This window comes from Lissotriton helveticus, chromosome 8, assembly GCF_964261635.1.
Source record: "Lissotriton helveticus chromosome 8, aLisHel1.1, whole genome shotgun sequence".
NCBI lineage: Eukaryota > Metazoa > Chordata > Amphibia > Caudata > Salamandridae > Lissotriton > Lissotriton helveticus.
Window position 1 is genome coordinate 1713624510 of NC_136069.1, and position 17700 is coordinate 1713642209.

General features: G+C 44.5%; 1 protein-coding gene across 1 annotated transcript; it reads right to left on the bottom strand.

Moving 5' to 3' along the window:
- Nucleotides 1-3026: 3026 nt before the first annotated feature.
- On the bottom strand, nt 3027-4512 carry LOC144772173 (uncharacterized). Its single transcript, XM_078656312.1, has one exon. It carries the CDS (start codon nt 4426-4428, stop codon nt 3127-3129), a length of 1302 nt encoding a protein of 433 aa, XP_078512438.1. The 5' UTR covers nt 4429-4512; the 3' UTR covers nt 3027-3126.
- Between the last annotated feature and the right edge of the window lie 13188 nt (nt 4513-17700).

A 17700-nucleotide genomic window follows, 5' to 3' on the forward strand; every position in this document is an offset into this window, starting at 1 on the left:
ACAACTTCAAACAGCCTGCAGGGCACACAGAACTTATAGTTATGTTTAGGGTAACTAAAAGTGCCCACAAGAAGCAGGAGAGCATCAACCACAACTTCAAACAGCCTGCATGGCACACAGAACTTATAGTTATGTTTAGGGTGACTAAAAGTGCCCACAGGAAGCAGGAGAGCATCAACCACAACTTCAAACAGCCTGCAAGGCACACAGAACTTATAGTTATGGATAGGTCAATTAAAAGTGCCCACGAGAAGCAGGAGAGCACCAACCACAACTTCAAACAGCCTGCAAGGCACACAGAACTTATAGTTATGTATAGGGTAACTAAAAGTGCCCACGAGAAGCAGGAGAGCACCAACCACAACTTCAAACAGCCTGCAAGGCACACAGAACTTATAGTTATGTATAGGGTAACTAAAAGTGCCCACAGGAAGCAGGAGAGCATCAACCACAACTTCAAACAGCCTGCAGGGCACACAGAACTTATAGTTATGTTTAGGGTGACTAAAAGTGCCCACAGGAAGCAGGAGCGCATCAACCACAACTTCCAACAGCCTGCAGGGCACACAGAACTTATAGTTATGTATAGGTCAACTACAAGGACCCACAAGAAGCAGGAGAGCACCAACCACAACTTCAAACAGCCTGCAGGGCACACAGAACTTATAGTTATGTTTAGGGTAACTAAAAGTGCCCACAGGAAGCAGGAGAGCATCAACCACAACTTCAAACAGCCTGCAGGGCACACAGAACTTATAGTTATGTATAGGGTGACACAAAGTGCCCACAAGAAGCAGGAGAGCATCAACCACAACTTCAAACAGCCTGCCGGGCACACAGAACTTATAGTTATGTATAGGGTAACTAAAAGTGCCCACAGGAATCAGGAGAGCATCAACCACAGCTTCAAACAGCCTGCAGGGCACACAGAACTTATAGTTATGTATAAGGTGACTAAAAGTGCCCACAAGAAGCAGGAGAGCATTAACCACAACTTCAAACAGCCTGCCGGGCACACAGAACTTATAGTTATGTATTGGGTAACTAAAAGTGCCCACAGGAAGCAGGGGAGCATCAACCACAACTTCAAACAGCCTGCAGGGCACACAGAACTTATAGTTATGTTTAGGGTGACTAAAGGTGCTCACAAGAAGCAGGAGAGCATCAACCACAACTTCAAACAGCCTGCCGGGCACACAGAACTTATAGTTATGTTTAGGGTGACTAAAAGTGCCCACAAGAAGCAGGAGAGCACCAACCACAACTTCAAACAGCCTGCAGGGCACACAGAACTTATAGTTATGTTCAGGGTAACTAAAAGGACCCACGAGAAGCAGGAGAGCATCAGCCACAACTTCAAACAGCCTGCAGGGCACACAGAACTTATAGGTATGTTTAGGGTGACTAAAAGTGCCCACAGGAAGCAGGAGAGCATCAACCACAACTTCAAACAGCCTGCAGGGCACACAGAACTTATAGTTATGTTTAGGGTGACTAAAAGTGCCCACAAGAAGCAGGGGAGCATCAACCACAACTTCAAACAGCCTGCAGGGCACACAGAACTTATAGTTATATTTAGGGTGACTAAAAGTGCCCACAGGAAGCAGGAGAGCATCAACCAAAACTTCAAACAGCCTGCAGGGCACACAGAACTTATAGTTATGTTTAGGGTGACTAAAAGTGCCCACAGGAAGCAGGAGCGCATCAACCACAACTTCCAACAGCCTGCAGGGCACACAGAACTTATAATTATGTTTAGGGTGACTAAAAGGACCCACAAGAAGCAGGAGAGCACCAACCACAACTTCAAACAGCCTGCAGGGCACACAGAACTTATAGTTATGTTTAGGGTAACTAAAAGTGCCCACAGGAAGCAGGAGAGCATCAACCACAACTTCCAACAGCCTGCAGGGCACACAGAACTTATAGTTATGTATAAGGTGACTAAAACTGCCCACAAGAAGCAGGAGAGCACCAACCACAACTTCAAACAGCCTGCAGGGCACACAGAACTTATAGTTATGTTTAGGGTAACTAAAAGGACCCACAAGAAGCAGGGGAGCATCAACCACAACTTCAAACAGCCTACAGGGCACACAGAACAGTCACTCACACTACACACTGAAGAAGCACAACAAGACACTCACAAATCCAGGAGAGGGCTGGAGACTTGACAGGGCATTCCAGGGGAGGGATTACGTAACAGCAGGGGAGGGATTAAATATATATATTGTTTCCTTTTACTTGGCAAGCAATGTTGCCTCTCTTTGGAAACACTTACCATAACAAGGACTCATGAGGGTAGCACTTTAACTGCATTTAACTCTGGTCACTGAAACAAAACTGATGGATTGTGTGCAGAATCCTGTGTACCTTGCAAAATCACAGCTCCATATCAGAGTTCAGATGTAAACAAAAGAAGACAGGCCATACTAGCACAGATTATTTGCAGCACAACATAACTGCAAAACAGTGGTACAAATGTAAAGTGGCAGACAAGTGTGTTTGCTGGCACAGCAGCTTCCGCCATTCCGTAGTGAGGCCCATGGGCTCAGAATGAAGCCCCCTGTTAAGACTTCATTAGTTTGAGTTTGAAAGAGGGGGCACCTTTGATGCATTGTAAGAAGCACAATATGGAGAATTTTACCTTCTTAGATTAATCATTTAACACAAGCAGCGTTCACCTTTCAAATGTTTTTTAATTAATGATGTGTTTTTGCTACTTATAATTACATTCATATCTATACAAGAATTATTCATTGTTTAAATACAGAAGAGTTTCAAGAAATGTATACATCTTTAATACAGTAAACTTTATCAGAACCTGATTCAGACAGTTCACAGTTCTAGAATATGTCTGTAAAACTAACAGACCCTGCAGCATCTGGTATAAACCAAGACCAGTCTCTATTCAGTCTGGTCTTTGAAAATAATACGAATGGAAACATTTTAAGCTGAAAATCCTCACCAGCAGGTTATGCAAAAAAAAACAAAAAAAAACTTTACAGTGAAAAAAACCCGTAACATGCACTGCTGGATGGGAGGAATGGTACAGTAATAGTGATTTTTCCTCAGTTTTCCTTATTGCCTTCGGTCTAGAGGTAAATGCAATAACATGATTCCTGTTCATGTGTGTATGCGTTGGTGCCTGATCACATAGTATGGCTGTCGGAACCCCTTTCCGCAGTAAGCACACGTGTAAGGTTTCGCTTCTGTGTGTCTGACTGCCTGGTGCTTTACAAGGGCTGACTTATTCCTAAAAAGCCTCCCACAGACAGCGCAGGTGTAAGGCCGCTCCCCAGTATGTGTTCTCTGATGTTTAACTAGAGAAGACTTATCCGTGAAACCCTTTCCACATTCACTGCAGACAAAAGGTTTCTCTCCAGTGTGGGTTCGCTCATGTTTAATCAAGGATGCCTTATGGGTGAAACAATCGCCACATGTGAGACACGCAAAGGGCTTCTCTCCAGTGTGTATCATCCGATGGGCTGTCAGCTGTGATGACTGACGGAACCTCTTACCGCAGTCACTACATGTAAAGGGCTTCTCTCCAGTGTGTGTGCGGTGATGTCGGTCGAGGCAAGATTTCTGTCTGAACCTTTTCCCACAAACACTGCATTTGTATGGCTTCTCACCTGTGTGTGTTCGCCGGTGTGTACTAAGGGACCATGAGTCACCAAAACACTTTCCACAAAACAGACAACTGGAGGGTTTTTCTCCAGTGTGCTTCCTTTGATGAATAGTTAGAGTTGAGATATGGCTAAAGTTCTTGTTGCATTCTTTGCAAGTGTACTGTTTCTGCTCTATATGTATTTGTTGGTGATTAATCAAGTGGGACGACTGGTTGAACCTCTTCCCGCATTCTTTACACTCATAATGTTTCTCTCCTGTGTGTATTAGCTGGTGCCGTAGCATGTGAGATGAGGAGCCAAACCCCTTCCCACATTCGCTACATTTATATGGTTTCTCTCCTGTATGTATTTGCTGGTGTTTTATCCTTGTGGATAAATGAGTAAAACTCTTGCCATAGATGGGACACAAATATGGTTTCTCGCCTGTATGAGTCCTTCTGTGGCTGTGGAACGAAGAAAGGTACATATAGCTTTTTCCACATTCAGTGCATGTATAAATCCTCTGGTGGGTCTTTCTTCTCTCTGGTGTGCTACTATGAGTTGGTTGGCTTACATTTTCCTTAGTTTTAATGGCCATTTTGTGCAATTTGTGATTTCTGTTTTTTGTCTTGTGTTGCTTTTCTCTAGCTTTTTTCAGTTCTAAATAATTCACGACCATCTCTTTTCCTTTTCTTGATTTTACTAAACGAGACTTCAAAAAATGTGTAAACTCTTCTTGGTCCATTTTCTGAAATTTACTCTGGAACACACTGTCTGTTGGATTGAAAGAAAGTTCAGACATTATATCAAAAGCCATTGCAAACAGAGATTTGGTAAATCAGGTGCGACTGGCAAATTTCAAGTTAGAACAGTCTTGATAAATCTGGAGAATTTGCTAGGCCAGGGCTTATTACCTACACACCGCGGTTCAGTTGTTTTCTTATCAACAAGTAACATACGTTTTCAAAAAAATAACTAGATAGTTCGAACAAGTCTTAAAGAGATGTAGAGTGGATTACAAAGACCATTAAATGCATCACAGTATTTAAGGAGCCAAACAGTATCACCTGCAACAAAAATGGAAGTATCTATATCATGATCAAAGGTGGATGCCAGCCAGAATGTTGACGAATAGAAGTATTTAATGAATTACATTTTCTTAAAGTTTCTAAATGGAAATATTAGAGCATTGTTTGTATCCTTATTTGATCTGGAGAGGCACAGGCAGTCAGGAAAAAAACAAAACAAAATTGAATAAATCTAATTTCTCAAGAGGCACAATCATTTTCTCATTTGCCAGAAGATTTGACCCAACCACAGCAGTTTGTGTGGGGTAAGGTTTATGCTTTTCATCAAAACCTAAGCAATTAAGTGAGTCATAAAAATGAAATTCATTCCACTTGCACACTTATTGGGTTGGTGTTATTGCACTTGCATTTATTTTATGAACGGGTCATAGTAACCAGACGAGTAGAGTATTTTATTTACTCCTGTACTGTGTCATATGCTCAAGTGACAGTCTGTGTCTCAGGTACTACACACCAGTTAATGCTGCATTTCCCCATTTGAGAGTGCTGCTGTGGACGACAGGAGCAAATTTCGTCTGTTTGTGTGTCCAGACTGGTAGATACTCGTGTTTCTCTCGTCCTTTTCAGGACATACCCTTTCTGGACTGACACATAAAAAGGCCGATACAGGAAGTGGACACCTAGAACACAACGGTATAATTAGCAAAGCTCCATGTTACAGGTCGCTTTAGGATTCACACAGACTGATCCAGGACACCTCTGGATCTTCACATTAAAGGGTTGTGTGAGTAGGGAGGTATTAGATGATGTCTTTTCTAGGAAATCCAGATGATTCTCTTGGAATACAGAGGGTTACAGGACATACAGTCCCAGATTTTCAGAGAAATAACTTTTCATCCATCACCTTTCCACCGATATGTATCCATTAGTTCTTCATACACATGTTTTTCTATTATCCTGACATTATTGTCTGCTAGTTTAGTAGGTAAAATTATTACTAATGCTAACAGACAGAATATGTACCTATATTCTGTCCTTTAGCATTAGTAATAATTTGTGCAGGATTTATTGCTGCTATTGAGTTCTTTATGTATTTAGTGCTCACAATATATTTTCACGTGTACCAGGGGAACTTTCTCACATATGGCATGGGAAAGGAACTCTTGTGTTTCACACAACTTTTCTGCTTATTATCAGGATAAAAATCCCTGCCTCAAACTTGCTCAGGAAGAGCATCTTTGTACCACAGGGAGCCTGACACTGAGTTTAATGGAGTACAGCACAAGGCTCTCACGTGCTGTAGTACGAGATGCCCCCGTTAGAAAAGAAGGTATGTGTCTCAATGAAGCAGCAGGACAGTATAGGGATGACAAATATTATGTTGACTATTTTCTTATTATTCATTTTTCTTGTGTTTGCGTTTGCCTACGATGTTGTACTTACTATGATAATCCTTTTGCACATCTTGAAAGCCTGTACAAACCATAAAGAAATGTAACTTAGCTATAACAATTGGTTTGTGGCTTTTAGTGTTGTTAACCACATGCTCTGCTTTCACCAGCCATCTAGATTTGGGTTCAAAGTGGATACGTTACTTACCTCCAGTAATGGGTTTTCTAGTAGAGACTCTATTTAGTCACCTCCAGAGGGAGGTGTGCAGCTACTGCTCCTCAATGTCCAAAGATGATGGTGGAGATTGTGATGCCCGAGGGTGGAACCCTTCCCTGTTAAAACAGTAGGTCCTCCTGGAAGGGCAGCCTAATCAGACATCAGATGCACCAGCCCAGGAGTTCTGGATACCATACTCTACATGCCCAATCTGGAGCCACTGGATGGTTAAGACCCACTCCGTCCTGATCTTGTTGAGAACTCAGGCAGGAGTCGAATGGAATTGGGGGAGGCGTAGCGCAGTCCCAAGTTCTACTCGCAGGGGAACGTGCCTCTGGAAACTCCAGCCTGCAGAACTGTTGATATTCCACGTTTTTAGAGGTGGCATACAAATAAAGCCATGGTTCTTCCCATTCTCTGACGAGAGCTTGTGCAACCGCCAGGTGTAGCTGCCACTTGTGAAGTATGCAGGGACTCAAATGAAGGGCCAGAGAGCAGAGTATGAACAATAGTAAGATTCCAAGAGGGTAAGCTGGCAGGGTATACTCACTCTACCATTGGATTCAAGATAGCCTGGCTGATGAGGGTTAGGAACCCGAAACCGGTCCCAGGATGCTTGTCTCCGGTCCAGGGAAGACATGGCTTGGCAGTTTGGGCTGGACTGTTCCCATGAGGCACAAGGTCAGAATGATTTGAATATGGCCATGTCGGAACTGGGGTGGTGGAGTGAGCTAAAGAACGGTGATGGATTAAACCCAGATCAGTTGACTGGGGGGGAGTGTTTGATTTGCTCAAATGCTCCATCCATCATCCCCTTTGGTATGATTTTGTAGATTGGCAGCTTTTGCAGCGAGATGTAACCTTATAGAGGTACATTCTAGAGCAGAGAGTTGTAACTGAAGGTGGTAACAATGTTTTGTATAGTGACATTGTACGGATCAATTTGTTTTGAATGACAATAACACACAAAACTAGTCCACGTAGGTGCATTGCACGCTTGAATGGTAGGCTTACGGGCTTCCTTAAGAATGATCATACATTCAGGTATGAGATTCAAGTACCCAAATTCTATGACCTAAGGAGCCAGATCGCTAGGTTGAGACCCTTGGGATGTGGGTGTCTGATTTCTTCCCCGTTCTGCGTGAGAAGGTCCGGCCTGTTGAGGAGCTTCTCATGGGGAACTTCAGAGAGGTTCAGTAATGTTGTAAAGCAGGGTTGATTGGTCCATGTGGAAGCTACTAGAATTAGTGTGAGAGATGTTTGCTTGCCTGAGCTTCTGAACCAGAAATGGGAGGAGAGGGAGAGGAGAAAAAGTGTAAGCCAATATACCTGAGCAGCTCGTCCATAGTGCATTGGCCTTGGATTGTGTGTGTCGGAACCTGGACCCGAAGTTTGAGCATTTTGCGTTGTCTGTGGCTGCAAACTGATCTATTTGAGGGAACCACAATCTGTGAAAGAATGGCAACAGTACTTGGGGGTTGAGGTCCCTCTTGTGAACTTGTTGCAGCACCCTGCTGAGAAGGTCTTTCAAATTGTTGTCTGTTACTGGAAGGTATTGCGCTAACAGATTAATGTTGTGATGTAAAGCCCATCTCCAAGTGGTCAGAGATAGGTGGGATAATTTTGGAGAATGTGCCCTCCCGTTTTCGTAGCTAATACATGGCTGTTACATTATAAGTCTGGACTTGAACAACCTTGACAATCAGGTACGGTAGGAAAGCTTTCAGTGCTAAGTGAACAGTTTAAAGCACTAGTTAGTTGATGTGGAGACCCAGGTGTTTGGTGCCTCAGAGACCCTGTACTGTAAGATCCTGCTTGTGTGCATACCATCCTGTGAGCGATGCATCCGTTGTGACAGTGATGTGTGGAACAGGGTCGAGGAAAGGCCGCCCTTGAGACAGGTTGTTGGTGTTCCACCACTGCAGAGAGTGCTGCGTACAGGGGTCTATTAACCGCATCAGCGCTAGTGGTTTTCCCGCTGTGCGCTGAAGTTTTGTAAATACCGCGTTACATGACGAGCTGAGCGTACGAGATGTGTACCTCATGACGAACTGAGCTCGTCATCAGCTTGGAAGGGGTTAACACTAGATCTTCTGATTGACCCTGTGGCTGAGGCCACAATTGAGCTAGGCACTCCTGTAACAGATGCATGTGTAGTCACGCATGAACGACTACAGCAATGCAGGCAGCCATCATACCTAAGAGGCGCATGACTGTCCTCAGTGAGAGCGATTGATTTGTGTGTAATTGGGGCATTAAAGCTTACAAATTCAAGATGCTTGCAGTATTGGGAAAGGCTAATCCTACTCCTGTGTTTAGAATAGCCCCTAGATACGTTTGAACCTGCAGGGGTTGATGGTGAGACCTGGTGCCGCTGATGGTGAATCCTAATCGATGGAGCAGATTTATTGTAACCTGTGTGTGTTGCTGGCACTGCTGATGAGTGTCGGCTTTGATAAGCCAATTGTCCAGATATAGAAATACGTGGACTTGTCTGCGTAGATCGGCTGCTACCACTGCTGGGCACTTGGGGGCATATGTATGAAACACATTTTTATCGCAAACTCTGCGTTTCGCAAAAAACAGCATTTGCAAATAAACATTTGCAAATCGCGATGTATGAGACACATTCGCATCGCAAATTAAGAATTTGCAAAAATACAGATTTCTTATACTGCGAAACTAAAAATCTGCGAATATCCTTGCAAATTCTTAAATTGCGATTTTCTCAGTTTGCAAAATTCTCAAAATGGAAATCGCATTTTAAGAAATCGCAAGGACATGTATGAAAAATTAGCAATTTGCGAAAATGGCAAATTCGCAAAATTATAAATCGCAATTAACACCAAGTGCATGCAGGTGGTAAGCAGGTGCAAGGTACTTAAACCAGCCCACAATGCAACAGATCCTTCCACAATGGCAGCACTATATGTGATAGGCAGGACACTGCGTATTCGAGCTCTTGCACAGATGAGAATGAGACAAGAGCGTGTCTTCAGGCTGCACATCACTCTGTTCCAGCAGACTGACGAGGAGATCCATGACAAGTACAGGCTGCCCCCACACACCATCTTGGACCTGACTGAGGAGCTGAAACCCTATTTGGAACACCCAGCACGCAGGACCCAAACAATTCCCACCATTGGGAAGGTCCTGTGCTCCCTGCACCTCCTGGCCTCAGGGAGTTTTCAAGGGGTCATAGCAGAGGTTGACGGGGTCTCACAGAGTGCCCTGTAGCGCTTTTTCCATGCCTTTCTAGATGCAATGCTACCGAGGCTATCACATGAATGAAATGAAATTAAATGAAAAGGGGTTTTGTTAAGCGCAGTAGCTGCCCTGAGACGTCCAGGCACTAGGAACTAGATTGAACCTTCCGGTGAAATCGGTCAATGGGTAAGCTTGGTTAGTTAAAAAGAAAAGTTTTGAGCTGTCTTCGGAAGGTCAGCAGGTTAGGGTTGGATCTTAGATGTAGGGGGAGTGAGTTCCATAGCTTGGACGCATTGTAGGAAAAAGACGGGCCTCCTGCTCTGGATCTCCGGATCTGGGGGACTGCTGCCAGAAAGGCATGGGAGGAGCGAAGCTCTTTCTTTGAATAGCAAGGGGTGATCAGAGAATGGCTGATTATTGGGCCAACTTTCCAGTAGGCTTGGTGGGTGATACACATGGATTTGAACTTAATTCTTTCTCCGACAGGGAGCCAGTGTAGAGCTCTCAGCCCAGACTCTATCAGGGTTCTGCCTGGGATTCCAAGGAGTGTGCGTGCTGCACAGTTCTGAATCCGCTGCAATGTTTGCAGGCAGTATTCAGGCGCCCCTAAGTACAGGGCGTTACTGAAGTCAAAGTGGGACTGGATTAGGCCCTGAATAACTACCTGCTTGGCGTCAAAAGGTAGAAGCGTAAGGATTTTTTCATCATCCTGATGAGACCAAAGCAAGTCGCTGACAGTTTAGTTGCTTGTGTATTGAAGGTCGGGGATTTGTCCAGCCACACCCCAAGACTTTTTATATTTTCTTTCGGTGTGGGAGGTGCACCTAAACTAATGGGCCATGACAGCTCCAAGGTGGAGGGAGCTGAAGGGCTAAGGAGCAAGAGCTCAGTTTTATCCCCCTTGAGCTTCAGGCATGACTTCGTCATCCTGTGGAAAAGTAAATTTTGCCATGTTCTGTGTCCCTACGCCTCATCCATCATATGTTATATGTGCATGATCAATATGCATATGTTAGTCCCCATTTCTGATTAAAGACGCAATTACAGTTGTGTCCACCTCTGGTATGTTAGTTTCCAATCCTCGTGAATACTACGAATATCAGGCCTATGTAAGTAATGTTGCCACGTTTCTCAGTGTGCACGTTATTCAATTATAAAGTCTCCGTTTCCAGGCCTCAAAAGGGCCCGGACCACAGATTCAGCTCCTGTCTCCTGAAAGCCTCGCTGAGGAGCGATACAGCCCCCACCTGTATCCTCGACCCTTCACTTACTTCCTGCCTTGCAGTGCCCGGTGCACCCCGGCTCTGCCTCTGAGTCTGCCAAAAGTATGTTATAGTTCCTGCTATCAGTTCAGTCCTCCTCCTCTGCATTCCTAAGCTACTGAACTGCATCAATAGTTTCCGTCATTGTCTAGCCTTCTCGTCTCCATGTTAGAGAAATACTGTATTTAATGGTCATTTAATATTCTTCACGCACTACATGTAGAATAATGCATGGTCCAGTCTTAGAGTCAAGTTAGCCTCTCCCCTCATGACTTCTAGTTTATATCAACATGTTCCCTAAACATTAGATACCAGATAGGGTTTAGGTACATGTCGCTCCGACCCTTCAGACTCTAGTCTCTGCTCCTAGCACAGAGTTCGTAGCCCCCAGCTTCTCCTAGTAACACGTCATTGCCAGTTTTCGCGCACCATTAGGTTAGAGGCCCCGGCTCCTTAGGTAGCCCCCTCTAAAGTTTCCGCCCATTCATGACATATTCTGTTACGTTTTGCATCACATGTCTAAGTAAACTCCCAGTTACACCTCTTATTTCTCTTATCTCTCGCGACTGCTACGCGTCACGCCTTCTACTCCACCTACTGTTACGCCTACTGCAATGTAATGCTATGTGTTTGCGCTATGTATATAAGTCAATGTTTTGTTATTAAATGTTAGCGCGCTCATCCCAGACCTAGCCCCAGCAGCTGCTGGGCCTCTTTTCCCCTGCTGGGCCCCAGTTGTCCTGCTGGGCCCTGTCATTCTGTTCCTATGCAGGTTGTCCTGATCCTGTCCTTATGCTGTAATAAACCTGCAGAAACTCCTACTACCTCGAATCTTGACTCTTATTTATTGAGCTATCTGTTATGCTATAAGTCTAGTCAAAAATAGGGTATTATTTATTTATTTACCACATAATGGCGCCCGAATAGGGACTTGCCCTTTCCCCACGCGTCGGTGAAGCCACGCCGACCCCCTGACCCTCTGCAGTCGTGACGGAACCATACCGCGCACTGGCAGATATTTCTGCTCCAAGTATCCCTCAGGCCCACGGAGGAGACGGAGGAGGCGGTCCAGCATCCGAACGAGACGGTGGAGGAACGCGGCGAGTCCCGACCAGAGCCCAAGCCGAGAGTCCAAGGTCCGAGGTATCCGGAGGCCCACCCGTAACTGAAGTCCGAAGTCCGAAGTTCGTGGTCGTAGTCCAGTCCCGTCCGAGGCCTTCCGTTCCGTGCTGCCCGGTGAGTACCATTGCTGGGGTAGTGTCTAGACAGGGTCAGTCTAAATTGACTCCTGGTCCGTGGGTTGGTGGTACCCAAGCCCACAAACGAAGTGTTCACCTAGGTGGATACGGGTCTTGATGCGTTCCTTTATGGGACCGGTATGTTCCGTACTGTTACAGCAGTGCATCCAGTAACTCTAGTCTGTTCCGTTCTCGAGAATTCTGTTCTGTTTCTGTTTTCAGTATTTTCAAGGAGTATTCTGTTCGAACTGTTATTTATAATGTTGTTTAATGTATTTTCAACGTCGTGGTATGCCTGAATTGTTTTCCCAATTGTTATTGTTTTTCGTGTATTGTATTGTGTTCCGATTCAAGTTTAGAATGCCGCTCTTTTCCAAGTTACGTCAGTTAAAAACTAGAAAGGGTCTGCTGGAAGCAGCAGTTCCTGTTCCGCCTAGGGACAGTCCAGGTCACTTTATGTATCAGAAACATGGCATAAGCGCCATATTGTATCTAGATTTATGGGTAGAGTATACCAAACAGTTAGAAGAAAAGTATAGATGGCCCGTATCGGGTACATGGGATGCCGAATGTATCATGCGAGTAGAAGAAGCATTATGGAAAAAGAAAGCCAGACAGTCACAGAAGGATGCCATCGAGTTATGGCGTAAGGAAGCGCATAGAAGAACGGAAAAGGAAGTCAGAAAGTCAGAGTTAAGTAGAGAATCCCAAGAACGAGCCCAAGAAAGAGAATTAATCGAGATAGGTGAACAAGTCAAAGTCGAACAGTCAGACAGACAGAGGCATGCCCTTATTAAGGGTATGTATCCTCTCCTTGCCGAAGGTTTGCCAAAAGCGACCCCAGAGGCACCCAGTAATTTCCCGCCACCATTAGTTCCGACCAAGCTACGTCACAAACCGACCGCAGCTGATATTTTTATTTCGTCCTATTTGGACGACACAGTTCCAGAATATGCAAATCCAGTTCGCGCTCCACCTGTCCCTGTAAATCAGGCACTTCCCGTTCCTCCAGACACCGGAGTACCTGTTACGGTACCCCCGGGTCAGCCTGCCATACAAGTTCAGCCCACGTTACAATTACCGACCCTGCAAGCACGAAGAATGTCAGTCGACGATTCTAGTATAGGGGCCGCAGGGGGAGGTCCTCCTCAAACCCCGCCGCCACACAAACGTTTATCAGCACTCGAATTACATGCTCAAGCATCACAGCGTACTCCAAAAAGTAATAAGTCTGTTACAGAAATCAGACAAGCCCTTGCCGAATGTGTCTATGACACAGTCCCAGGCGAGTATAATATGGTTTTATATTCCGTACGCGTAAGAAGGGTGACCGAGTATCTAGTCACCTTACCGAATATGAAAGAAGATCTAGACAGAATATATCGTTTCATCCGTACAGGGGATGATCCAGAAAGTATTGGCGAGATTATGTCTCAAAGGAAAGCCGAGATTCAGCTCATGATATTAAAGTTCCTGATCAATTGTTTAATAAGAGAACAAGATTACCCGTCTAAAGATCCCGCCGAAATGAGAATTCTAACAAGGTGGAGTGATAATATAGCCGAGGGTAAGCACAAGACCATCAGTGCCATGGAGAGTATGTACAAGAAAATTCGTAAAGAAATAATAAGGTTACACGAACAGCGTAAAGCAGCACAAGTAAGCGAGAAAGAAAGTATCTCTGATCCTGAAGAGGAAGACGAGAATCCCGCCAGAATAGCGTATGTAGGAAAATCCAGATTTCCAGATCGCCATTTACGTCCAGAACCTAAGTCTATTTTTCATCATCTAGCACCAGAACAAGGTTCCCTAGAACAAGTATTTCAAGCTACCGATCACATCCTGAAATCACGAGTCGGTTACAGTGAACTAAGTACTATGCATGAACAAGAACTAGCCCGATCAGCAGTCCGATGGATTACTGATTCTACCACTTTTCCAGACGAAATAGTGGCACAAATGTTTCTGAAATTGCCCCCAGCCGAGCAACGACTGGTGGGTATGTATATGATCCAGCACCTCATTACTCAGTATGAGGGTCAACATTCTGATCCAGGCCCGTTACATGATATCCTGAACGAGTTACTCCAGTACAGATGGAGAGGTCTAGGTACCGATTTAATTAGTGTCATTCTAGAACAGCGCCACAAGTATAGAACGTTCCTGAACCCGCATTTTGTTCATGTCTCACCCCCAGAAAGTAAACCATTTTACATAGACAGACAGAATCCGCTACGAGAAGTCCACCCAGTCCAAGGGGCGGGTGGCGTAATGCAACGAGTGTTTGTATACACTCCGATATCAAAGATGGAACTTCTTGAAATGAAGAAATTAATCCCCTGTCATGACAAAGATCCAGCGGGGTTCCATAGAGAATTAAAAGACATGCTCCGTATGGGAGAATACACTTACCCAGATATCATTAAAATGTTAAAGGTCCTGCTACCCGCAGGGGTGTATGAAAAGTTAAAGGAAAAAGAATGGGAGGTGGGAGAGAAAAAGATCGATTGGACAGCTCTAGAAGCTGAAGACAAGGCACGAGTACCAGGTACCGGTCTTGGAGATAAATGTAAAGAATTACCAGAATTATTGATTCAAGTTTTACCCAGATTATTGACAACTAGGAAAGAAGACTGGGATGCAATCTCAGCCTGTAAACAGAAACAAGATGAGGATATTAGTGATTTTTATTCTAGATTTGAGAAATGTTTCAGTATTAACAGTGGTCTCAAGACAAGTAGTGAGTCATACCCTCATCTTTTCGTTACCAAATTAGTCGAGAATTCAAGTCCACAAATTAAAAACCGAGTTTTGAAAGTCGAAAGCACCTGGCAAGCAAATACTCCGTCCCAGATGCTCCAGATGCTCCAATACCACCAGAATAGAATCAGAGAAGAGCAAGAACACGAAAGAAAACGTATGAAAGACACAAAAATGAAAGTGCTAGTTGCACAATCTATTCCTCAAGACAGTCAGAAGAGGGGTCCGAATCAAGCCAGTCATCCTGCAGCTCCCGTTAAAGGGAACTGCAATTATTGTAAACAGCCAGGTCATTTTATAAACGAGTGTGCAGTTCTGAAACACAACATAGCTACTGGTAAGACTAAAGAAAGACCACGTCCGCCGAGACAAGAACAAGTTTCACAGACTCCTCAGTCACAGAATGCACCACAGACAGTTACAGTACCGCAGCCTATTGCTGCAACACAGCACGTTACATCGCAGATGTACCAGTATGCACAGTCCGAGTATCCAGAGTATCAGTCATATTCATGAAACAGCCTAGAGAGGGAGGTAGGCTTGCCTCTCATCGAGATACCTGTAGATCAAGAAGGTCCCTATGTTCACAGTCAAGTATTAGGGAAAGACAGAAAGTTTTTGATCGATACAGGGGCAAGTAGGACCACAATTAGTCACGCCGAAGTTCCAGGGGCTCCGCTCTCAGGCTCAAGAAATGTTTCCCTTGGATTTTCAGGAAAACCCATAGTTAATGAGATATCAAAGCCAGTTACTCTAGAAGTAGGTCCATTGTCCCGTATTACTGATCTGTTACTTACTAAGTCATGTCCAGAAAATCTATTAGGCATTAAGACATTGAAAGAATTAGGTGCAGTTATTTGCTGTTCCCCAGAGGGAATACGTCTGTTCCTACGTGACTTTAAGGGTCACTATGTATTACGAGATTTTGATTCAAGATTGTCTAATGTTCCGCAGCATTTATGGGCGCAAGGTCCAACTGATGTAGGTTACATGCAAATCACACCCCATCGTGTGACTCTCAAGCCAGGTGTAGTGTTACCACGAATCCGACAGTACAGATTGCCACCTGAGGCTGTAGCAGCCTTATCCAAAATTATTGACGAGCTCATGGCTCAAGGAGTAGTTGTAGAAACTGACTCCAATGTATGCAATTCTCCGATCATTCCAGTCATGAAACGTACTGATCCGAATGCACCCCCAGTATATCGATTAGTGATTGATTTACGAGAGCTTAATAAATGTATTATTCCTCAGTACCCAGTTGTCCCAGACATTTCTTCCCTGTTAACAGCCATTGATTCCGAAGCCATGTTTTTCACTGTCATAGACCTCAAGAATGCATTTTTTAGTGTTCCAATTCATCCAGATAGCCAGTTTCTTTTCGGATTCTGTTTAAATGGAAGGAGCTATATGTTTACACGCGCTCCTCAAGGTTTCACAGAAAGCCCTAGTATTTACAGTCAAGCACTCAAGAGACAACTAGACAACATTCACATGCCAACTGACACTGCCCTGCTCCAGTATGTCGATGATCTACTGATCACAGCCCGTTCTGAACGTGCTTGCGAGCGAGCATCACTTACAGTTCTGTATTTTCTAGCCGAGATGGGGCACAAGGTGTCACCTTCGAAGCTTCAATTCTGTGTCCAGCAAGTGGTATACTTAGGACACTTGCTGTCCAAGAGGGGTAGGCAGTTGACACCCGACCGTATCCAGTTAATAGCGAGTCTTCCCCAGCCCAGAACCCAGAAGGAGGTACGTGCCTTTATCGGCCTTACTTCTTATTGTAGACAATGGATTCCCCAGTATGCATTTCTAGCCAAGCCACTGATACAGTTAACGACACAGGAGGCAGCCGTATCGACTGTCCTCCCTTGGACATCTGACCATACACTTAGTTTTAACGAGTTAAAGAAAGCCCTATGTCAAGCTCCAGTTCTAGCTACACCGAACTACAGTAAGCCTTTTACACTTTTCGTTACTGAACGCGAAGGTACAGCATTATCTGTCCTCACACAAGATCAAGCAGGTCAATACAAGCCCTGTGCTTATTTTTCGAGCACATTAGATCCAGTCGCCCAGGCGTTGCCTGCGTGCCTCAAGTCAGTTGCAGCCACAGCACTAGCTATCAGACAAAGTGATTCTATAGTTTTAGGACATTCCCTGACAGTACAAGTTCCACATTCAGTAGAAGTTCTTTTAAACCGAACACAAACTCAGCACTTGATAATTGCACGTTTAACAGGTTATGAATTGACACTGTTCCAGCCACACATAGAAATTAGACGCTGCAACGTCCTGAATCCTGCTACACTGTTACCATCAGTTAGTTCAAATCCAGACACACATGATTGTGTGGAAGTAGTTAACATTACGACAAAGCCAAGACAAGACCTGACAGACATTCCGTTACCAGATCCTGACCTGACACTTTATGTGGATGGTTCATGTATGAGAACTAGTACAGGAGAACTAGTCGCCGCGTATGCAGTGACTACTGACACTGAAGTTATTGAAACACACCGTATTGATACTCTGTCCGCTCAAGCAGCAGAGCTAGTTGCTCTGACACAAGCCTGTATACATGCCAAGAACCTGAAAGTTAATGTTTACACAGATTCACGTTACGCATTCGGAGTTGTACACGACTTCGGAGTGCTCTGGCAGGAGAGAGGTTTTATGACTTCTCATGGAACCAAGATTCAGCATGGTCTCCTTATTCAAGCCCTGTTAGATGCCATACATTTACCGACATCTATTGCTATCATGAAGTGCAAAGCACATACGAAAGTCACTGACATTATTTCCCAAGGTAATGATTTAGCAGACCGCACAGCCAAGCTTACAGCACAGACTCCAGACATTCCAGTTAATATGACACATACTCCAGATCCGATTACATGCATGACAGTTAAGGACCCTACTCAAGATGTCATAGATATCCAGTCACATGCTACTCCCGATGAAATCAAGAAATGGTCTGTAC